The sequence below is a fragment of the Engystomops pustulosus genome, chromosome 7, assembly GCF_040894005.1.
Source record: "Engystomops pustulosus chromosome 7, aEngPut4.maternal, whole genome shotgun sequence".
Classification (NCBI taxonomy): domain Eukaryota; kingdom Metazoa; phylum Chordata; class Amphibia; order Anura; family Leptodactylidae; genus Engystomops; species Engystomops pustulosus.
Genome location: NC_092417.1, coordinates 142,518,953 through 142,544,256, shown reverse-complemented (window position 1 = coordinate 142,544,256; position 25,304 = coordinate 142,518,953). Strand labels below are relative to the sequence as shown.

The window sequence follows — 25,304 nt, the reverse complement described above, 5'->3', positions numbered from 1 at the left end:
TAGGCTGCCTATCCCGTGACCCTCGCGTTCAAAGAATTTATTCCAGCACCGATTACTGGGTGTTCACTCTCCTGGACCCACGGTACAAGCAAAATCTTGCCACTCTCATCCCTGCAGAGGAAAGGAGTGTGAGAATGCATGAATACCAGCAGGCCCTGGTGCACAAGCTGAAACAGTATTTCCCTTCTGACAGCGCTAGCGGCAGAGTGCGTAGTTCTGCGGGACAAGTAGCGAGGGAGAGTAGGCGAGCAGGCAGCTTGTCCAGCACTGGCAAGGGTACGCTTTACAAGGCTTTTGCCAGCTTTATGTCACCCCAGCAAGACACTGTCACCTGTCCCCAGTCTCGGCAGAGTAGGGCTGATCTTTACAGAAAGATGGTGAGGGAGTACGTAGCTGACCATACCATCGTCCTAAATGATCACACAGCTCCCTACAACTACTGGGTTTCAAAGCTGGACATGTGGCACGAACTGGCGCTGTACGCCTTGGAGGTTCTTGCCTGCCCTGCCGCTAGCGTCTTGTCCGAGCGGGTTTTCAGTGCAGCTGGTGGCATCATCACCGATAAGCGTACACGCCTGTCGACTGACAGCGCTGACAGGCTGACGCTTATTAAAATGAATAAAGGCTGGATTTCTCAGAATTTCCAATCTCCACCAGGTGAAGGAAGCTCAACCTGAATAATTGATCCACTCCTCCTCCTCCTCCTCATTTTCCTCCTTCTCCTCCTCTTTGTACAGTAAAGCAGAGGAAAATGGCTATTTTTTGACAGGGCCCACTGGCTCTTGCTATAGTACTTCATGCATTTAATTTTTCTGGAGGGCCACCTACCCGGTCCTCTGTTTGAAACAATTTTTGTGAGTGCCACATACAGGCACTCAATCTATTCCATTTTTCTGGAGGGCCACCTACCCGGTCCTCTGGTTTGAACAATTTTTGGGACTGCCACATACAGGCACTCAATCTATTCCATTTTACTGGAGGGCCACCTACCTGCTCCTCTGGTTTGAAGAATTTTTGGGACTGCCACATACAGGCACTCAATCTATTCCATTTTACTGGAGGGCCACCTACCTGCTCCTCTGGTTTGAAGAATTTTTGGGACTGCCACATACAGGCACTCAATCTATTCCATTTTACTGGAGGGCCACCTACCTGCTCCTCTGGTTTGAAGAATTTTTGGGACTGCCACATACAGGCACTCAATCTATTCCATTTTACTGGAGGGCCACCTACCTGCTCCTCTGGTTTGAACAATTTTTGGGACTGCCACATACAGGCACTCAATCTATTCCATTTTACTGGAGGGCCACCTACCTGCTCCTCTGGTTTGAAGAATTTTTGGGACTGCCACATACAGGCACTCAATCTATTCCATTTTACTGGAGGGCCACCTACCTGCTCCTCTGGTTTGAAAAATGTTTGGGACTGCCACATACAGGCACTATCCAAATTAAATTGTCTCCATAGCAGCCTCCACACGTTGTCTCCATTGCTACCTCCAAAAGTCGTCCATATAGCTGCCTCCATACATCGTCCCTTTATCAAACGAGGTGTGTCAGGCAGAAATTTGGGTTGTTTTCATGGATTCCACATCAAAGTTGTTAACTTTGTCGCCACCCTGCTGTGTTATCCACAAAATATACTGGCAAACTTTTACCATTTAGGGATATTATTTCAGCGCTTCTTGCGCATCTGTTTACATTCCCCTCACCCGGCATATCCTAAACTTATAAGAACGCTACTACACTTGATCTTATACAAAAGGTTCTTAGAAGTGCTGTTTGGGGAGTAGCCTAGAGACAGGGGCTTGGATTGGCGAAAGCTCGCCTGGCAGCGGAACGCCAGCTCCATGCGCATCATGCGCTTCTTGCGCATCTGTTTACATTCCCCTAACCCGCCATATCCCAAACTTATAAGAACGCTACTACACTTAACTTGGTGCAGGCTGGGACCGAGTCTGACCCTGGGGCTGGTCATATACTGCCGACGCAGAGAATTGCGGGGCCTACCTCGGTCCAGGTCTCAAAGGCCTACTATACCTCCTCCCACCCCTCCTCCACCTCCTCCTCCTCCGAATTACCATCCGTGGGCATGGCGCCATCAGTCGGTAGCTCTAGGCACAGCAGCAGTGCCGTCGCTAAGCGACAGCAGGCGGTGCTGAAACTGCTGAGCCTAGGCGATAAAAGGCACACCGCCCAAGAGCTATTACAGGGCATTCCACATCAAAGTTGTTAACTTTGTCGCCACCCTGCTGTGTAATCCACAAAATATACTTGCAAACTTTGACCATTTAGGGATATTATTTCAGCGCTTCTTGCGCATCTGTTTACATTCCCCTCACCCGGCATATCCTAAACTTATAAGAACGCTACTACACTTGATCTTATACAAAAGTGCTGTTTGGGGAGTAGCCTAGAGACAGGGGCTTGGATTTGCGAAAGCTCGCCTGGCAGCGGAGCGCCAGCTCCATGCGCATCATGCGCTTCTTGCGCATCTGTTTACATTCCCCTCACCCGGCATATCCTAAACTTATAAGAACGCTACTACACTTGATCTTATACAAAAGTGCTGTTTGGGGAGTAGCCTAGAGACAGGGGCTTGGATTGGCGAAAGCTCGTCTGGCAGCGGAGCGCCAGCTCCATGCCAAGATCCAACTAACATAGTTTTAACTGCAGCACCTTTAATCTACTACTAGTTCACTGCCTCCATACATGGTCCCCTTATCAAACGAGCTGTGTCAGGCAGAATTTTGGGTTGTTTTCATGGCTTCCATGTTAACTTTGTCGCCACCCTGCTGTGTAATCCACAAAATATACTGGCAAACTTTTATCATGTACCGATATTATTTGAGCACTTCTTGCTCACCTCCTTTGGTTCCTCTCTGCCACCCATTGGTTTGAAGCCTGAGTCCATTTAGAGTATGTCGCCATGCCACTCTCTAGCCTGCCGCTGCTGCCGCTGCCTCTGCATGCCGTCCCCTATAGTGTCAGGGTCAATTATTGGATGTTTTAGATGCTATCTAGCTTCATTCTGTCACTCTGTCATGGCCATGCTGTTGCCCATAATTTTGGCATAATGGTGCGTTTAAGCAGCCTCAGAGGCATCCATGCATGCTGCCCCTGCTGTTTCCCGTCCATTTCCGTGGTGTTTCCATCCTTTTCTGAGGTTCCCAGGTGTTTGGCCAAGCTTCCCTGTGCAGAGCCTTGGTCCCCTTGAAAAATGCTCGAGTCTCCCATTGACTTCAATGGGGTTCGTTATTCGAGACGAGCACTCGAGCATCGGGAAAAGTTCGTCTCGAATAACGAGTACCCGAGCATTTTAGTGTTCGCTCATCTCTAATCATGGTTATTCTATATATAAGCCCCTCTGATTTCATTAGATACAGGCCCCCAAACCCCCATGGATTCCTTATGTACAGCCTTATGTGGGCCCCCCAAGCAGCTCTGGGCCCCGGCACTTGCCCAGGTATGCATAGTGCTGGCGCCGGCACTAACCATGAAGCCTCTCCTTTTTCCAAAGAATGCAGCAGTAAACCTTCATCTAGATCTTTCTACCTTTCATTCTACAATGAATTCTCAGTGACGGCCATCTTGGCATCTAACCCTCTGACTACACATGGCACACGATTTAGCGCCTGTGTGCTAGAACATATCTAATGCATATACTTGTAATTGTGATCTCTTATAGCTAGCGTATAATCACTGGCCTTGTAATATTTGCAGATTTTAGTGCTTTCTATAGGTTTCCTTTACATTAAACCTTAGAGTTTCTGTTCCCAAGGATGAGTTAAATTCTATTTGCAGCTCTACTGCTAATTGCTTATTAATGTGCATGGTTGACCAAACCTGCTTGTAATCCCGGGAGATTTTCTGCATGAAGCGTCAAAGGATTATGGTAAAGCTGTAACCCTTTTACTCCAATCCTTTATGTGATTTAGGGATTTGATGCAGAAGATCATGGAATCCATATACATTCCTGTAGCTACATCCTAATTATCCATATTGAGATCGCAGTGACACCAATGACCTGCAGGGTTCCCAGGGTTTCTGTGCCTCGGCACGATGAAATAATAAAATATGAGCCCGGTGCAGATGAAAGCAACATGAAATCTATTGTTTCAGAACGCTAAGGGCTCTTTCACATTGGCGTTGTTTTACACATCCGTGGTTCAGAGATCTCCACGGATGTCTCACACAGCCATTGTGGGTGTTTTCACATTGGCTTATTTTTTCACAGATCCGTTGTCACATGTTCTGCTTTTTTCACCGATGCGGATAACAGAGGGCAATAGATGTTTATAGGTCCGCAAAAAAAAACTGAAATGTCATTTTTTTACTGATGAGGTTGAGAAACCAGGTGTTATGTTTTCAAAGCAATGTTAAATCTTCAAGTTTTTCGTGGGGTTGACGGGGAGACAACATGGAAGCGAAACGGAGATACAACGTAGACAAAACACAACAGAAGTGCAGAACCAACGCCAATGTGGAACCACCCTAAGAGACATTACTGCAGCAGTGGTTACACTATCTATGACTAAAAAGGAAAATAGGACATTGGGGCAGATTTACTTACCCGGTCCATTCGCGATCCAGCAGCGCGTTCTCTGCGGTGGATTCGGGTCCGGACGGGATTCACTAAGGCAGTTCCTCTGTCGTCCACCAGGTGGCGCTGCTGCGCTGAAATTCCCCGGAATGTGCTGATCGTCACCAAGCCGGGCCGAGTGAAGGTAAGTGCGAGTCTTTTTTTTTTCTTTTTTTTTTCCGAATCCGTCGGGTTTTCCTTCGGCCACGCCTCCGATTTCTGTCGCGTGCATGCCAGCGCCGATGCGCCACAATCCGTTCGCGTGTGCAAAAATCCCGGAGCAATTCAGGGAAAATCGTCGCAAATCGGAAATATTCGTGTAACACGTCGGGAAACCGCGAATCGGGCCCTTAGTGAATGACCCCCATTGTGTCCATATATGATAAAGCTAGATAGCTATGATAGAAGCTAGAAATTCTTCAAATTTCCATTCACCTAGGTTCAGGCTGACCACATTTGAGACATTAGTGGAGTAGGAACACAGTGGACTGTTATTCGCTGTGAGGGCATAGATATTAAAGTAGATTTTTCAAGGAACAGCTCCGTAAGTGCTCAGAGGTCGTGCCTGGTATAGCAGCTAGCTAAAATGAAGAGAATAGAGCTGGAGAGTAGTGTCTCATTTGGCCTGGATTGAAGACATATAGTTTGTGTATGTGTACGCAATGTAGACCAGCCTGATTTAACTAGTATAGCTATCCACAGTTCCACAAACTCATGGGTTTGTGTCCTTCATTATACAGTATGTGGCTCCACTAAGCAGCCATCAATGCTGGAGCTTACACAGAGAACAGAGCAAGAAGCTCCACAGCTCCATTCCCTGTGCAGTGGCCAAGCTGAGTCACTGCATTTCAGCTTTCATTGACTTTAGTGAGCATTTACCAATACATTTTCATAGGTTCCAATAACTTCCCCAATAATGTGCCTGTGTGATGGGTCTGGTGCACTATATAGAGGGATATTGCATTTTTCCTTGTAAACCGTATGTCTCCATCCAGGTCTTGGAAATAAATTTCCTTCCACCTTAGGTTTTTGTTTTGTTTTGGGGTTTTTTTTCACATCATTTTAGCTTATTAACAGCAGATGGAAAGCAGAAAACAGCAAATTTTAAAAGGAAAACATGACCCTTTTCAGTGGAGCGTAAACCTTAAATGATGGCTTTGTGTTAAATTGCAGGTTGATGTTTGAAATTTGCATGATCAGCAATACCTTAATGTGCTCCTACCACCTGAATTGCTCCGTTCACAATCTGGAAATTCATTGCCTTCTGCTTTACCTGGTAACGTCAGCATAATTTAAGGACAGGCTACGGAGAAGCATATTAGAGGTATTCGGACAGTCCCTGGTGAGGGTATGCTGCCGACAGCATTAGAGACAGCAGGTGCTGGGAATGTAGATTACTCCACTGCTCTTTCTCCCGGTGCTCCATGTAAATAATAGCAGATAATTGAAGATAAGTATAACAATGTTATGTGAAGTAACTCGTGGGAGATGAGAGAATGGTAGTAGAATTGAGATTGTGATTTTCTTGTGACTTGTTTTCTTGTACCTTTAGAATCATTGCCCACAATTTGTCCAGCATTAGCACTCTCCTTATATGAGACCCTCTTGTCCATGTAGCTGCTTGTAGCAGTGCATCTATCAGCTCCTTCTTCTCTGCAGCTCTCTCCTCCTCCTCCTCTTCCATGCTGCTTTCGGATGACAGTCAGGGGCACAATTCAAACAGTGATATTTTCTGAAGCACAATACTGATGTCATTTTATAGAGGATAATCTGCCCTTTAATAATGTCTTGTTGTATTTTTAGGTGCTACAGACACAGAGATATCCACTATATAATCGGGAGTGGGGAGCTGTATATGAAAATTACACTCCAACTATAACTTTAATGGTAGACGTGCCCGACTAAGAAGTTTTTGGGGAATGTTGTTTTTTAGGAGTTCTTTTATTACAACTCTATATGCGGCAATATAGAGTTATAAAAATTATGCTACTTTGTCTAGGACGCTCAGTCTACATCCCCCGAGTGCCTCAGAGCGTCTTGTCTTTTAATTTATTCCCCCCGTTCTGCTACAATTCTCGCCCATCACCTGCTCTATGTACTGTGGTAGGACAAGGCAGGACTTCATTTCTGAGGAACCTCTTAGTAGGACATGATGGTAGATGTATAACTGATGGTAGATGTCCTTTAACAGTAGATATCTCCATTCCTGATATTGAACAGAAGATTCTCTTTTTTACAATGTCCCCAGAACTGTTTGTCTAGGTGCCACAGTTCAGAAGATATAGCCGTTTGTAAGTAGGGCTGGTTTTCGGTGTAGGGCTTGTATTTCAATCCTGCTCTGAAAATGTGAGTGCTGATCTTGCGACATAATTTGGTTTTTAAAGGGAACCTACCACCACAAATCTACCTATAAAGGTAGATCGGGTGGTAGGTGGATCAATGGGATGCGAGGATAGCCCTTTTAAGGGCTAATCCTCACGTCCCCGCACTTTTTTAGTAACTTTTATTAGCCTTGTATGCAAATTTTGTTATGCAGCTACTTGGGCGTGGAGTAGCCGCATCTGAGGTTACATGGCACGGCTACTACACGCCCCGGTAGCCTCTTTTCCCCTCCTATTCACCATCTTCGGCACGCAGCTCAGCAGAACAGCAGGCCCAGCAGCCGCATAACAAAATTTGCATACAAGGCTAATAAAAGTTACTAAAAAAGTGCGGGGACGTGAGGATTAGCCCTTAAAAGGGCTATCCTCACGTCCCATTGATCCACCTACCACCCGATCTACCTTTATAGGTAGATTTGTGGTGGTAGGTTCCCTTTAAATTCTGCTGTTTGTCTGACGTCCACGCCCCCGATTTGTGTTGCATGCAAGCCGGCGCCGATGTGCCACAATCCGTAAACCCGAGGCATTTCAGTGCAAAACTGAAAAATTTGCGAAACCCGACGGAAATGCGTCCGACAGACCCTTTGTAAATGTGCCCCATGATGTTATTAATAAGTCACAAAGATGACAAGTTGTTGCGGGTTGTGCTCTTAACAGTATTGAGCTTCAGGAGAAATTGGAAGGGGATTTGGTCTACCAGTTGACTGAAGGAGATGGAGCAGATAGAACTACAAGGCTAAGCAAAAGGTCTATGTAATTTTATTCTTCCTGGATGAGAATTAGTATTCCCCTTTTTTGCAGTAAGCATTGCCTGACCCAGAAGACTATCTACTTCAACTGTGATTCTCCGCAAGAGAAAATTAGGACTTTTCTAGAGCTACACAGGTATTTGTTAATTTAGTGAACAAATGCCCTGGCTCTTCACTGAGAAAAGCCTTAAATACTAAAAAAGCTGCATGTCTGAGACACTGATTCAGTATATTGTGTTTTGAGGCCAGTTTAAGGGTCAGATATTGACTTATAGGATTGCTATCCACCAGGCAGGGGTATATGGGCAGCTTTTGTTCTTCAAGACTTCATAGCTATGATATCTTTATTTGATATGGCGTCTAATCTTACAACCCTGTAGCCTAAACACATATATATAAAACAACACTGTAGATGAGGTCTAGAACAAGAGTAGACTTCTATTGTATTGATTGGACCAGAATCATATCCAAGATATTCTACTGTATTGTTTCATCTAAGGATGACCTTGATTATCTGACCTTGAGTTATAACAGTGGTCCTAGGCAATCTCTTCTTCGCTTTTGCTATCATGTCCGCTATTGCCAGAAGCTTTCTATCTCCAGCTGTTGTGCACGCTATAATATGCGCTGCCAGCTACAGGGGCGTGCAGTTTAGCAGCAGTCACAGGTTGCCTACGCTTGTTTTAATAACTGATATTAGCCATGGACTTTCCTATGCATGAGTGAGCCGGCAGCGGAATATCTGACTTGAACCTGTGTCATATATTGATTTCATGGCCCCTTCATACCAGACAATCGCTGTGCTTTAGACTTTTACGAGTTGAGTAAAAAGGCCCATTGGCAATACGGAGAAGGCTGGGAGCTGCTTTTCTGTACAGAAAGCCTGATAGCATTCAGCAGCTGCCGTTCAAGGCCCGGGAGACAATGTGAACATGTTCGTCAGCAGAAATCCACTGAGGTAAACTGTAATTTTTTTTTTAGCCATTTCTAACTGAGAAAGGATACATGTGCACAGCCCAAGGGGGTTGTCTGGGATGGCGGGATGCGGACTGCTGTCCAATTTACTAAGCACAACAGTTGTGAGATAACAGTATTTGGCTTTCAGAGATGGTCGTGTCTCCTTAATTTGTGTGCTAGGAGTGTCCAGTAATTACATTGTCCTTAATCTCGTTTATGTGTAAATATAGCCATAGAAAAGAGCCATGTGAGGCAAGCACTGTTCTGGGCATCCCACTTATTGTCCACAGTCTCTCAGTCACCACTTACAGTTTAGTTAGTCAAAGAGAAAGAAATAATTACAATTTTACCAAACAGAGGACATATCACACAGGACAACCTCCAAATATTAGCGCTTATTGACTACAACATTCTAATTGTTAGTGGTAACTTTATTAACAGTGCTAATATTTGCCAAATTAAAGGAAACCTGTCAGCACATATTTCACAAAAACAGCTAGGGACAGGTTCACATTGAGCCCAATTAACTAAATGCCACCCTTCTTTTAGCTTAAAATTGTTTTCCTCACATCCTCATAAAATCAACTTTGTTATCTTACCTGGCATCAGCAGTGAGTCAAAGGGGGGCGTCCTCCCATCCTCACTCACTTCTACTCCTCCTCATGCCCCATTTTCAACATTCAGCACTTCATGTCAAGTGACTGGGGTGATGTCATCTAAGGTCCTTTACCCCCTAAAATTTTCTTTCATATGCAACCTTAACATTTACTACTAACATTTACCATCTGCCCTAAGTATGATCACATGAAATCACAGCAGCCTCCAAGGACTTCCACTCCTCCCCATTCATCTATGGAGGCATGCTGTGATTTCATGTGATCAGATGCATACATGGGGTATATTTTGCAAATATTAGTTGATAAAGAACCTTAGATGACATCACCATGGTCACATGACATGAAGTGCTGAATGGTGAGAAGTAGACATGGGAAGAAGTAGAAGTGAGTAAGAATAAAAGGACATCACCCTCTGACTTCCTGCTGGAACCTTGCTGTATGCCAGGTAAGATTACACAGTTGATTATAAAGGAATTTGAGGGAAATAACTTTTTAGCTAAAAGAGGGGTGGCATTTAATTAAAAGGGCCCTATGGGAACCTGTCACTTTATATATTTGGGAAAAAGGTGGTGACAGGTCCCCTTTAAAGCCCTTTTCCCATGAATGGCAGTGGTCTAAGAACTCATTACACACACTTGCAAAATTTCATGCATTGAACTTGAAATCACTGAACAGAGTTCAGTTCAATGATTCAAGGTTCAATCTGGTTCATCCCGCGAGTTCATAGAGTGAATTTCTTGAACCGAACTTGCTTGTGTACAACGGGTTTGTTATAGTCGCTGATGGCAGGTAAAATAAATCTGGCACATGTTTAGACTGCATATAAGATGCCTTTGTTTCATATTCTTACCAAAAAAAATGCAGCAATATTTTTTTGGCATTTTAAGGTGTTGCACAGTGTGGCATCATAAGCCGCAACATGCTTTTTCCTGCAACAAGTGCACAGGGTTTATACACTGTAATGGTTCTGTATTGTACTGCAGATTGACCACACAGAAATTCCGCCTGGCAAATCAGTCCATAATATGCAGCATGTAAAGGTAACTTTAACCCTAAGTTCTAAGGGCTGCTTGTATCTATATGTCATAGTAGTAGTAATTACAACTTGGGGAATAATAGTGAAACACATATATTTCAACCAGCTATACTTATATATATGCCCATTTGAAGAAAAAAAGACAAAGATTGTTTTGTATGCGGGGGACGACCAATCACTGAGACCTGCGGGGTGCTAATGAAGGATTTGGCATTTATGAGGCAATATATTAGCCTCATATCCCTGCCTTGTTATCGGAGCGCCCACCATGGGTTTAGTAATTCCATTCTGCTGCGCTCCATAAATACTATGTAGCACATAGCTCACGACCAATCCTTGTGGTTGGAATACAGTATTCCACAGCATTGTATGTATATGCCTATATAAATCATTAGGACATGCATGGCCGACTACATCTAGTAATTACGAGTACAGTGCAACAAACATAGGGTTGTATTTCTAATGGAGTTCATTTTTTCTACATTGTGATGTACTGTTATGCTGATTTATTCTGAAACCTTCATATTCACATATGCTACATAACATACATGAGCGTATCATCTCACGGTTCATTGGGGCGTAACCGGCTTTATTAACTTATGTGCTGTACTGTAACTAATAATGAGGGAGGGGAAGCTTATAACGTATTATAGCCTACAGCTGAATTAACAATGCTCAGGCTTCAGAGCTCAAATCCCCCACAATTCCATATGACAGCACTTCCTGTTTTGATTTGCATTTTAGGAGATCTTCACACGTCTTGAACAGTATTCTGATCAAAGAAAAACTAAAGCAAAGTTCAGATATGGTAGAATTTTTTTGCAGATTTTGGATCGAGAGCCAAAACAGGTTTTTGGAAATTTTTTAATGACCCAAGATTGCTTCATAGGACTATATTTTTAGACCCCAGTAAAAAGGGATTTTTATATTGTTTTCCTATCCTTAGAAAAGGAAACATTTTTGCTCCGATAAAGGTCCACATCCTCAGCCCCCATTTTCCCGGCATCACTCAACTGTTGGGACCTACTATACCCAATCTATGGCTTTATTTCAGTCCTATTATGACACTATGTTTGAATGAAGCATTATTGTTGTGTACATAGTATAAAGTTACATGTAGTAAAATATATTCCAATACACATAGGACAGGGTTGATAGATTTCTCGATTCGGTTACATGCTACAACATTGATCGAGACATTGCTCTCTATACATAATACTATAAATAGATGGGATAGAAGTACAGTGTTATATGATGCTTAATTCCATGATGCTAGCCAGACTCATTGGCATAAAAAAGTAGTTAAAGGAATCTGTCATCAGTTTTGACCACAATAAACTGCAAGCGGTGCTAGTTAGAGGCCCTGAGGTGTGAAAAGTGAACTGTTAATCCCGGTATGCAGGTCCTGCAGTTCTTTCAGCATGGGAAGTTTACTACTTTTTGAACCTTCACTCTAGTTTGAGTGACTGCTTTGAGTATCCTAACAAAATCCTGATACAACTCCTACCATTAGCAGAGGGAAGGGGCTGTGGAGCAAAAGAGTACAGAGAGTAGAAAGCTCTTCAGGCTGCAAACTCCAACCGAAACATTGGCAGGAGTTTCACAGTCCTGTCACTACTAAGAGCATATACAAAGGTATGAAAACATAGATACCCAACACTGTCAGCAGCTTTGCATGGTCAAAACTGCTGACAGATTCCCTTTCAATAAATTTAAGCTCTGCTACAAATATGTCCTTTTTTGTGAAGGGCTTTAAAAATCGCTCACCTGCCTATCCACAGGGACCAAAAGCTGCAATGACAATCAATACAACCCTAGTTTAAGAGGGAAGTATTCTTTAGACCTCATTCACACGACCGTCTGGGCGGATGAATATGCGGCCGCAAATCTACGGCCACATATACGTCCCCATAGACGGCAACAATGGCCCGGAAGAGGTATGGTGCCTTACTTGGGCTCCATCTTTCCCCGTTTGTGCGCTGTTTTCTATGGAGAGAGGAGGGGTGAGCAGTGCTCCATACGAAATTTTTAGAAATCTACTGTGCTATCTTATGTAGATAGTTGGTTCTTTATGATTATTGCGCTTCTAGATCTTTGCAATCATGTTAGATTGCAGTTGATTTTCTGCATTGTAGCCGGTAAAATCACATGTGCCTGAAACATCAGTAGGTTTAATAATAGCAATGAAAATTCACTGGATTGGAATTGCAATTTTCAATGTTCATGTGTGCATAGACATACAGATAGAGACAATCGGGTGGATGGATGTGGAAATACAGTGAATGCAGAGGTAGTTTGTGTGTGTCCACCACAAAACAGGACAAAGCGTCCAGTTGTGTATACGTGTGTGTGCGTGCCACGTGTGTGCTTTATTGTCCCTGCATTTCTCCCAGTTAATTCTCCCGCTGCTCTGTGTATGACACCATAATTGGGATATTACCAACTCTCTCTGCTGTTTTTTTTCTTACAATTCTAGCAGCTTTGCAAATGCTAATTTATTATTCATAGCGGCACGAATGATAATCCCTCCCTAAAAATCTAAATGTACTTACAAAGCCCCTCTAGACCACTGATAACGCACAGACTGGCCTAGTTTGCACATCTCAAATGTAAATCTAGAAACTCCCGGGGAGCACATTTCATATAACCATCTTTAACTACCCCTCAATAGATATTTCTGTAACATTGGCCTAGATTCGTCAAACCTGGAGAAGGAACATGTCAAAACCCCACTCTTCTATGAAAGGCAAGTTCTAATAACGCAATGAGTAGTCAGGGTTGTGCTTGGGTTGTGCTTGCCGTAACATACACATCATATTAAATCTGTCTCTTATTTTGCAGCCTTGAATGTTGCTTATTCAATGTTAACATGTTTGTCTGCTGCTCTCTCCCTGTCTGCTCTCTACCTCACCGGTGTCACGCCGGACACTTTATTCACTAACTTTAACCTCTTTCACACACAGCTGTCTGTGCATCTCCCCTTATTCCCACCGCTTTTACCCCTACCCCCACCTTCCGTCCAACTTTTCTCATTCGCCTAGATTTTCAACAGGGCACAGATCCTTTTAGCCGCTGGCTTTGTGACTCACCAGTGCTGAATCCTAATTTTGTGTAACCCCATGTCTCTTCTCTTCTTCTGTATTCACTGTATAAGCTGGTCTTTTCTGAATGTGCTACTGCTCTGCATGCAGCGTCTGCTGCTTCTGTCCCTGTTATAATAATGATGTCTATGCTGACCTTTTCACCAGTGTCTAACCTCTGCTCCCTCACTTCACTCTTTCCCTTTCAGGGGGACTTTGGAACCCAAAAGACTTTCTCAAATTGCAACTCAAAATCAAGCAATTTCACTGTTCCAACAAACAATTTTTTCTTGACTGTGCATATATATGTATGTAACTACATATATATGACCCTTTTCCTTGTGAAACCTAAAGAAGGTGTAATAATGTTACCGAGGTGTCACCTTGTGGTAGACCTTTCCACCAAGAACATACATGCTATGAAATACCAAGCTTTGTCACAAGCAAATTATTAATCAACAAATTCTAGGACATATATAATTCCCCGCCACAGTAATATTGTTATTTGTGATAAACTAATGAGCCATAGCCGACTTCAGCAGAAACAGCTAATCATCTAACGTGTACAAGGGTCTCCCCATTCACCGATATTGAGGAAGATATAGTTTCCACTGCACAATCCTTTTGTTCATGGATAGTACCTGGTAATGGCTTAATTCCTTATCCCATTCAGAATACAAATAGAACTCCCAACTTAAGAACCTGACTTACAGATGACCCCTAGCTTCCGACAGACCTCTCTGGCCACTGGTGAAGCTCTCTGGATGTTACTTTAGTCTGAGGCTGCAATGATCAGCTGTAAGGTGTCTGTAATTGATAATACTTGTTCCAATGACAGCACAAAAACTTGAAAATTAAATTGAAACTGGGATAAAAAAATTATTTTATTAGAAAATATATCAGTTCCGACTTGCATACAAATTTAACTTCAAAACAAACCTAAAGAACCTATCTTGTACATCATCCGGGGACTGCCTGTATGCATCCACCTCTAATAATCTCCCACATAGCACTGCAGACTAATCTGCGTATTTAAAAAAAAAGATTTTCGGGGAGGGGGGAGATACAGAACTGGGAGATTGGATCAAAAAGTACGTCTGGGTTATGTATAGGAAGAGCAACAGGATCATTATATTTGTATGGGGGCTAAAATTCAATGACAGATTCCCATTAAGCCGCTGTTAGTAAGCTAATAACTTTTCTATCCTGCAAACAAAAGGATGGAAGTATGAAATTGAACGTGTCCTATCCTTATTACTCCCCCAAACATATCAGATGCTGTTCAACATTTAATTATAAAAATTAAAAAGTTTTAAAAAAATATATTACATTACATATATTAATATTACATGTTCTAAAGTTCAAGATACGTTCTGGAAAAAACATTAAAAAACTGTAGCAGAAAATGTAGACAACACAGTGGGTTTAATCTAGACGTAATACATCAGTACAGATCTACTGTGGTATCTGACCTGCCGCATTGAACAGCTGAGCCTTCTGACTCCTACAATTTCACATACGGAAACAAAAACCATGTTAAACTATGTGACTTAATAAACCCAATAGATATAGCCAGCACAGGGCCGTTGCTTGCATGCAAGCATATCCAGAAAAGCTACTTAGCCTCCAGGGTTTGGTATATCAGAAAATCCCTGACAGTCAGTCATGTGTGTGCTACTGCCAGGGCAAAGACTGACATAACAAACCTTGACAGACTACAAAAAAAGAGATAGAACATACATTTTCTTACATTTACTGAGAACCCTCACTATAAACATAACACAATGCCTTCATGTTAAGACATTAAAGACTCATCCAAAACATTCTCCTCATTCACGTCCCCCTTTCCAATGAGATAAATAAAATGTCCTTGTATATGTATTCTCCATCACTCATTTCATGCCGCCCCTGATCTGCGGTAAGGCCAGGCTTTCAATAAACATCTGCTAAATGTCACAGCATGTATAGCTTACTGACTGGTTTACTGCCGAAGGTCAACTTGGGCGAACTCCAATACCCTCTCAGGATCAATGGCTGATACTGGCTTCCATTAATCCACTTCCCAGGCTGGGGCATGCAATTCCAGTGCAACTTTTAACATGTGAACTTTTTTTCTCTTCTTTAAGATTACCAGCAGGTGCCAAAACAACAAATACAACGGTGGTGCCGGGACAAGCGCAACCAGAAGAAGGTGATAAAAAAGCAGACCAGCGCTCCTCAGTGTCAGACCTTGTGAACTCCCTGACCAGTGAGATGCTCATGGTGAGTGCAGTTGTTCTTGTCATTTTCTTACATACTCAGATTCAGTTCCAGATTTACATCTCAGGAAGTTTTTTTTCGCACATATTAGTGGCTAAGCCTTAGGCTGCATTCACACAGCCGTATATGTATATACGTCCCCCATGGGCCGGCAATGGGTGCACAGTGCTACATGGAGCAGTACGGGTCCGCACACATGCGGCACCATACCGTTCCATACCCAGGCGAACATGTCCTATCTTTTTCATTAATCCGGCGCCATGCGCCATGTTTCTTGCTTCGCAGACAAGTGCACGCAGTTCCTCGTAGCTGTACGCTGAAGATGCATTGGTAGGTGGAACGCAAGAGGATACTGGGGCGTGGAGTAGCCGCGCCGTGTAGCCTCAGTTCCGGCTACTCCACGCCCCATTAGCCTCTTTAGGAAATTTGCATATTGTGAGAATTAACATTTATAAAAGTTCTGGGCCACGAAAGAATTAGCCCTAAAAAGGGCTATACTATTCTATATTAGAGGAACCTGCCATCGGATCTACCTTAATAAGTTTGCTTTAAGTTTTGTAATACTTGAGGATTTTTGTCTGTTCTTTCTCCCTCTCACAACATCTAGCACGTTCTATAAAATTCACTTTGTTTTTGGGTGTTCTCTGCACACTCATACAGGACATGGGGTTCCCAACATGTAGCCACAATATACACATGCTTCTAGGATGTCCTGTGTACTTATGTTCCCTTCACAAGTCTTGTCTATAAATACTGCAGCTACTGCAGACTTGGTCACACAGCATGTGATCATTGTGACCATTGATTGGCTGTCACTTGCCATAATGCATTACGGGTTACTCTCAGGGTTAACCGAAACCTGGAGGACCATCATAAAGCTGAATTACCTAAAGAATTTGAAAGGTGAGTACTTTCCTTTACATTTTGTCACCTGCACTTTACATTTACACTTTCTTATGAAATCTTGGATTACTAGAGGTCCTAATAGTATGGAGGTCACCTTGACGGTCACCACCGTGCCAGATTTATGTTGATCAATAAGCACTGAGAAACAAAGTGCACAGAGCTGATTTGTTCTTGGCTCCATTTCAGATAGCACAAAGCAAAAATAGCAAAAAGAAAAAAGTAAATTTTAAAAAATATCTGTAATAAGTTATTTTAAAAGTTGACAAGACAGGAGGTTGAGAAAACTACTTAAAGAATACAAGGTAAGCATACAGGATAATATGTGTGTAATAAGAATAGTACTGTTCCATAACTCTGAGGGGTGATGGAGGATGCATGTGTATGTAAACCAGACTTTCCAGACATGGGAATACTATAGTTATACAAGAAGATAATCCAGAATTGTGATTTCATTGGGAATACAAATGTTCATGTGAACCCACAAGTCAGTGCTGAAAGTTCTGGTTTATTGACTTACTGTCCCACAGTCAGTGCATTTACAGTATGCATTTTGGACTACTTTATATAAAAAAAAGGATTCAAACACTATAAATATATGATAAAATTGAATGATGTCATGTCTGGTAGACCATAATCCAATATGGCATCTTCTGCCAAGCTGGCAACATTTTCGGGCCCTTGCTGGTGCCAAGTTTGTCATCAGGTTTGGCTTTCCCATTGATTCCTAGTCTTAAACATAGTGAGTAAAATATCAGTATAATTGGTAAAATCATTGTTTGAATATTTTACAAATGAATGAAGAATTTGTTAAAGATTTGCTCATCTATATTCATGGTAGAGCGCATTCCCCAGATTAGAGATTTGCAACAAATCAGAACAATTTGCATAGAATTTTTAAAGATTTGTTCATCTCTGGTGGTCAGCAAAATCGAAATGGAGTGTGGGGGAGGTGGTAATTAGTCATAAGGGAAACTGGAAGCTTTAGACAATAACACACAATCCATCTTTTTGTGATATAAAGCTATTTCTAGAACAACGGATGGCAGATAGTGTTTCTGCTGCATTGATAAAACAGATTAAATATCCCTGGGATGTGAAATCCAAACCAAGCTGCTTTAAGCAGTGGAAAACGTAATGCATTCATTTTACCAGCAGCCACACAGAAAAGCATACGTGCCAGATCCCCATAAGTAGCATTCTTCAAGGGCTAGCTAAGTGAAATACAGAAAAACTGTAAATCTTTGAATTTCTTTACACATTCAAATCATAAAAAATATATAACAATGGATAATAGAAATACATTGGCCTTTCTCATTAACGCAGATATCCGAGTAGAGACACTCATTACTATCCTGTGTATGTTTTTGGAAAGTCATGGAATCAAACACCCCATACTAATATAGAAGACTGCTACTGTATTTTGTTGCAGTTTATTCTATGAGCAATCAGACCCCTTAAGGATCAACTCCCCTTTAGGCGACTTTAAAAAACTGTAAAAAAAATTAAATGAAAGAAGTTTAAATTAAAAAATTAAATTAGAAAAAAGTTGTAAAAGTTAAAAGAAATATGAAAAATCCCCCCTTTAACTAGAAAGTATGTAACAATAAAAAACAAAATGATAAACATGTAAGGTATCACCTTGGCCATATCTGCTCAAAATCATCCAATACGGTGAACACTGTAACAGAAAAAATAGAATTAAAAGTGTTAAAAAAACATACAATTTCCAAAGTGGCATACATTACAGCTCATCCCACAAAAACTACAGTTTTCCCAGCTCTGTAAACCGAAGTATTATTTTTATTTTTCGAAAAAGTTTAGAATTTCTTTAGGTATTAAAACAATAAATACCAGTAAGTACCCATAAGTATCCCTATCCTAACTTCTTTGGTGGGAAAATATTAAAGAACAAACTTAAAGAACCTTGGGCCAGATTAATCACTTGTTTTCATGTCGACCCACCGTTTTTGCGACTAAACGGCAAACTAACTGCGCAGCCATGTTTCCCTCATTTGTCCTACCAATACAGATGTTTTGCTGCGCCTAATGATATTCATCTTTTGCGACTTTTCATTAAGGCGCAAAAACAGGCGTAAAAACACTCCAGCCCGAAGGTGGCCACATATACGTCCCCATAGACGGCAATGGCCACTCGGAGGCGGTACGCACACCAGGAAGTGCTCTATCTTTTCCGTGGTGTGCTGCCGTACGCCACTATTTCCTATGGAGGTCACCTCCTCCTCTCCAGCACACGGCGGTATGCTCGCACCCTAATTCAGACACTGCAGCCTATATTTACAGTTCATGACCTTCTATTTCCTAACAATCTGCTGAAGCCTCAGCTCAGAGCAGAAGAGGAGAGAAGTTTGCAGATACTACAGAGAAATGTCCACCGTGTAGCAGGATGACCCCACTGGTATCTAAAGAGGATACTGGGCAGAATTACAGGGGTGGGGGGGGGCAGCGAGAGATCAGAACTTGGGGATCCCCTCCAGGAGAAGCCACTGCTGAGGAGATCACTGGGTGCTGGGTGTCACATTCCTGGGCTCTGCTGTGATTGTTATCTTCATTCAGGGATGTGGGAGAGAAGCAGAGAGGAGCTTGTAGGACGATCACATTGTGATCGTCTAACATTGTGCCTAAACTGCGCCAAAATTGCGCCTAAACTGTGTTAAAGTAAAGTGATTAATAAGAGGCAGGAACTTAACTTATCACAGATGGTTGTAGCTTGTGATTATTCGGGCGCAACAGTGCGCCAGAATTTAAGTGCAACTATTACACTTACGTGCAGAAAAGTGATACATCTGGCCCCTTGTATGTATACTGTATTACCTATACAGTATAGTATTATATACAGAGTGATAGATTATATGAGTGGTATATTGCTATATAGAATTACACAAGAGAGAGTGGCATATTACCTATATAATTTTATTTATAGACTAGTATATAATTAAATTATATACATCACTATATAGAGTGGTATATTAGCTTTCAGGTTATTTAAACAGGCAACTTGAAGCCTGTGCTAGGCTTGTTTAAAGAAACCCTTGACGGAAACCTATTAAATTTTGATGAAATATGACTCAGAAAGTAGCGGAGACAGAGTCAATAATTAGAGGCTTTATGCCCTGACTCAACTTAGAAATAATGTGACTGATGGTGACACTGTATTAAACGTCAGTGCTCAAGCCTCATTCCCATCACATTTTTAGCCTCAGTTGACATATATGCCTAGAATAGCTCCCAACATACACCTCCGATCAAAGAAAGTGACTCACCATATAGGTATACAGTGCAATAGTTAGTTCATAGGGTCCCATGGTACAAATTTGTATATTTTGGATAGTGTTTGTTTTATTTTTTGATGTAGACTAATATATAGTGACCCAGTAAAGACTGGAACCCATTTAACCCCTTATTGCAACTGCATATAGAAGAGGTTGTTAAACATTTGGTCTATGGGAGTTATGGATATAGTGACTCTCTTATACTTCAAAAGAGTCTCACCCAAGAGTCTCTACATAATTTTGTTTGGGTAGAACTACAGAGCAGCCAGAGAATGCCATTTTGCAGACAATTGGAAGTCTGAAACCTGAGACGTGTATAAGCTATCCATATAAATATTGGCTACCGCTATTTATAGTTATGAATTAAGGGGATTCTGGGATGGTCATGTGTGAAGCCAGGAGCTGGATCCCTACTGATTAGCTGATAAAGAGGGACCTCTATGTCAGTAAAAATATTTATGGTATTGTAACTTGGTCTCACATGAATGGGATCTAAGCTTCAGAATATCCATGTGACTGATAAAGGCACTGGCCATGCCACAGCCCCTACACATAGACAATCATGGGGGAGCCAGGAGATGTTCCTCCACCAATGTTATAGATAGAGCTGGACTAGAAGGAGTCAGGGAAATGGTGGAGGTACGTTACCCATCTGGCTTTTTTTGATCAAGCCACAAGATAGTAGTCAGTTTTCGGAAGCCATATAGAAGATTACACCATATATTTAGTGGTCCTGTATTTCATTCTCAATCTCTAAGTCAACATCATTGAGTTTCATTTATTTTTAAGTAGACTCCGCTTGAGTTCCTCAGCTTTCATAACCCAGTATGAGATGCTTCATTATAGTGGTGCCTCACAGTAAAGTGCAGGAAGTGGAATATCTACGCAGAGAGCTAATGATCTACCCAACTACTGCGTTTATAGTGATGGGAGTGGAATGACATGAAGCACCTGTATATAGCAACGCAATCACGCTTATTTCCCAGCCAAGTAATAGAAGACGACTTCCATCTCCGCTGGATCCTGTGAGACCCATTTCTTTATAATCAGTTTCAGTGTCTCTGAGTTAATGAGTTAAACTATCTAGAAATGAGATTTTCTCCCGCTTTTTATCGTCTTCTGGGTTACGCAAAACTAAAAGACCTGTATCTGAAAACAGCAGATGGAATTTAGGAAAATCCAACTCTTGAAATTAATATTTGTCACAAATTTTTGAGTAAAGGGTTGATGTGTTTGAATGATTGGCAGGAGAATGGCCAAGTCTGTTCCTGGCTATTAGCTTATTCCTGTTTGCGGTCCGCAGGAGGGTATGACCACAAATCCCCTGTGGACAGAAGGATGTTCTCCTTTCCATTGAACTCTTACTTTCCTCTGTATTTATAGTAATGTTTCATTCACTGCCGGCCACTGGGTCTCCCCGCTGGGGGCTGTCACATGAAATAACACTCAGGATTTCCATCTCACTACCCCCACACTGCTCCAATGAACCTGCTCCTTGAGAAACAGAGAAAACTTAACAGCCACTATACAGCCAGTATTATAAGACAACACACAAGGGGTTATAATTGAATTGTAAGCTCCCGGTATAATAATGGGACTAAACATCTTCCATCTAGACTAACAGAGGTGAGATGAAGTCGGGTGGGAGAAATGATGAGGATATTTGTGCCAGTTCATGCTGTCCTGATAGACTGAGTCAATGTCAATCAATGAGCAGGGCATTTCAGGTTTAATACTCCCAGATAGCGCCAGAATACACGTGTCACGAGTAAGTTCTTGGTTTATTGGAAGCCAATTACATGTGACTCGACACTTGACAATTATTTGTTATGTCAGAATCCTTTCTCCCATCGCACCCTATGTAAATGCAAAGGCTTGGGATTCTTGAAATGTACTTAGTAGAAGTCAAAACCTATATCTATTACTTACTGTGGCTGGAAATGGCTTGACCATATTAGCTGGATCGGGAAGTAAGAGTTCTTTTTATGGAGACTGCCAATTAAGGCCGCCATGTAGGCATGTGGAGTCTTATAGCCATGGATGCTCCGCTAGGAGATTCTGGGAAAATATGCAAAGTTTTCCAGGATGGGATAAGAAAAACCATGCCTCTTTTAGATACCTTGTAAGGAAGCTCCCTTGACATCAAACATGACCTTCAGGAATCCTTATGGCATGATGCGGGATTAAAACCAAACCGCTAAAAGATGCCTCGTTATTTGAAGGCCCTCTCCGCCGGATGGCTGATCACTATGGTGGTATAAATCCCATTGACCAAAAACCACTAATCACGACAAATAAGAACATAAATATAAGAGCAAATAAACTTTTATATGTTTTACTTTAAACAAAAAAAACCCCTAAAGATTAAAAAAATCATAAGTAGATGAAATACCCATCAGTTCAAGTACAGATAGCGCCTGGAAAGAAAGCCATAAGCGCTTTCTCACATTTGTCACTTCTTATTAGACGAGGAGCAGCCGCCTTTTAGGATATCCTTCTCTGCAAGACAAATTTTGGTATAAAACAAAGGAAAAAGAATAGATTTGTGAAGAAAGATTTCTTTGTATGAGAGCAAAATGCATATGTGTCCATGGGAGAGTGTTGTGGGCATGCTCTGTGCAGGGAGAAGAAGCTATAAACCACCATGATTACTACAAGTCATAGTATAGTGAACAGTTAAAATACTACAACTGCAATGTGTGTTTTTACTGATAGGAGATTATATTGATTTTATTAAGAGAATGGAAGGTGAGTAGCACATTGGAGTCTCTTCTTGCAGTCTCTGATTATGTGTGTTTTTAGCATGTTTTCTATATTTGCATAAAGTGGACATTGATATGTAATTATCTTTTATTGCCTGGAGATTAATTAAGTTAATGTTTGATGGAAAACAGAAAGTAATTTACTGTATGACATCATGGGCAGGATCCTTCTCTTATTTTATATTCTAGCGCCCGGCTGATAATAGCTAGCAGGACCTTAGATACCAAAGGTTAGCAATTGCATATCAACTCGTCTATAGTCTCACAGCCTATCAGAGACCAATCATACTGGCACCGCAATGTGGCTCCTTTCCATGGCTGCATACTTATATGCAACTCACCTGAGGTGAGTCCAAGCACAGTAAGTGAGTCCTGAATATTCATTGTTCCCTGCACTGCTCTGCCCTCTGTTAATCCGAAACTGCTACGACCATGCTGCCAGTATGGAACTAGAACTTAGTCTGCCAATACAACTACAGAGATATATACCCTTCTCAGCTCTGTAAGCCTGAGGAGAAATCCTGAGGATGGTGTGAGGAGTAGGTGAAAGAGAGATAGTGGATGTGAGTGACTTCGCTCTGCTACATCATCAACCACTCTCTCAGGAAGAGTCTGGAGAGAGAAACGCTGTCTATATGAAGAGAAATCAACCCTGCTCCTTACACTTTCCATATGAATTTAGGTCCCAAGCTGCCAGTGGACACAGAACAGAAAGCTAATTTAGACAAACTGCTTAAATAAGGAAGGAAGGCAGAGGAAAAAGAATGGCACAGGAACAGATTTCTAAAATAAAGTATATTACAAAGTTTACTATTATCTTCTGCACTATTCATTAATAGAAAATGCAAGGAAAGTAGTGTAACATCCATGCCAGCATCGTCTTCTGTCCTCAGAAGGTGGCTTAGAAGGCATTGCTTGTCTTCTGTGTTTTCTGTGTGTGTCAACTGTGGCCAAGGTTGCTGTAATTTATTGAGCCACACCCAGCTCTCTACAGTCCAGCCCTGTCCAGCAAGGGTTACTAGAGTGATGAACAGCTGATCCAGTCAGGTACTGGAGGCGGCGTCCTGCAACTCCTTTAAGTATCTGCCCAGTTCTATTACTCCTTGCTGGTTCTACTAGTCTTCTCATACATATTCCCTGTGTTGTTTAGTTGCAATTATTTGTTTCCAACCTCTGCTATGTTTACGCACCCTCTCTAGAAATTCAACTCTCTCTAGTTTTTGCCATCTTGGTTTTGACCCAGTTTTGTCCGACTCCACTTATCTGTTTTCTCTTGTCTGTATTTGATCATCTTTCCTGTGCACTTAATCAGTGTAGGGATTGTTGACCAGAAGTCCCTAACCAATAGGGTTTGCAAAGTTTGTTAGGTACGTGAAAGGGGTTGTGGGTGAGACCTGCACCCCCTGCTCGACCTCTACCCAAGTAGGTTGGGGTTTTTGCTTGTAAATTGTCACTGTAGTAACTTGCTTAAGAAAATTGACACAGAAAGTACCCTGTAACAATGCGGTGACAAAAGTCACTGAGAGATGTTGTGCCATAAAATGCACTTATTTCCAGCAATTACAATTGATCGCTGTCCCAGATGTCCCTCTGAAGTGATGAGCATGGGCACAAGTGCTTCCCTCATATTGAGCACTCAGTAGCACCTAAAGGTCCCCATGACATCTGTATACTATCCTGTAAATAGGGACAACACCTTAAACCAGCACTGCATACTGTTAGTTCTAAGAGTTGGATCCCCTATGAATCAGTTAGCAATGGCATCTCTTAGCTTGGTTCCATTACTTATATTATCTGGATTTTGGCTGGAAGAACTGCTCTCCACTCCTTGAAGTTGTAATGAAGTGCAACTTAGGACCTTGCTTTGATCTGAATTTGATTCATAACATTGGACGTTGCCCATATATCTGCCGAGGGAGTATTATTATCCTCCATATACTGAATTCTATAAAACACCCTTTCATTGCGATCAGGCAGGATCTTGTTCTTGAATCCTACCAATAGCCCTAATATACTTCTCAGATTTACCGTCCAAATTTCTGACGTGCAGCTTGACTGTGCCCCAGATACCAGTGTAAATAGATAGCAGCAGGATTTATGTTAAGGGGAAGCAGTTTTTACCAGTTCCTTCCCTGTGACTGGTGAGAAGCCACATAACCGATGAGGAATATTCCCAGAGCGCTGCTCACATTATAAAAATAACATCTGCACAATTCTGACCCCAGATGGAAACTGAGAATAAAACAACTGCTTCTAATGAGCTTGGCAGGTAAAGATGCGACAGTGCAAGGATTTGTTTGTGTACTGGAGGGAGGCACTGATACAATGTTACAGCACATGCTACAAGAAATGTATTGTACTATGTGCGTATAGATGTGTTCCTGCACATGCAGATAAACAATTACTGTACATTGTATATGTTGTATATTCCTTGCATTTATTATACACAGTCGAGGTCCATCATTATCACCATCAGCTAATAACCCGAATAATCACAGCCTGGAGTCATTGCAGTGACTCAATAAGATGGCGCATTGATGCTATGGGTTCATGGTGGTGGATCCAGCCATTGAACAATTCAATGTGCTTGATCAGGTTAAGTTCAAGAATATAAGAAGTTCGGGGAAGTAGAAGGGAGTCTGGGTCGTGCCACACTTCTGGCAGTAGGACATTGGAAGATCCCATC

The 25,304-nt window shown here is 42.0% G+C and overlaps 1 protein-coding gene across 6 annotated transcripts in view; it reads left to right on the top strand.

The window, feature by feature from the left end:
• SYT7 (synaptotagmin 7) overlaps positions 1 to 25,304 on the top strand; it is a 298,312-nt gene that overhangs the window by 216,099 nt on the left and 56,909 nt on the right. For all 6 annotated transcript variants that reach the window (XM_072118060.1, XM_072118059.1, XM_072118061.1 and 3 more), the window contains one exon: positions 15,528 to 15,663. In XM_072118060.1, coding sequence (XP_071974161.1) covers positions 15,528 to 15,663 — 136 coding nt within the window. The remainder of the gene's footprint in view (positions 1 to 15,527; positions 15,664 to 25,304) is intronic.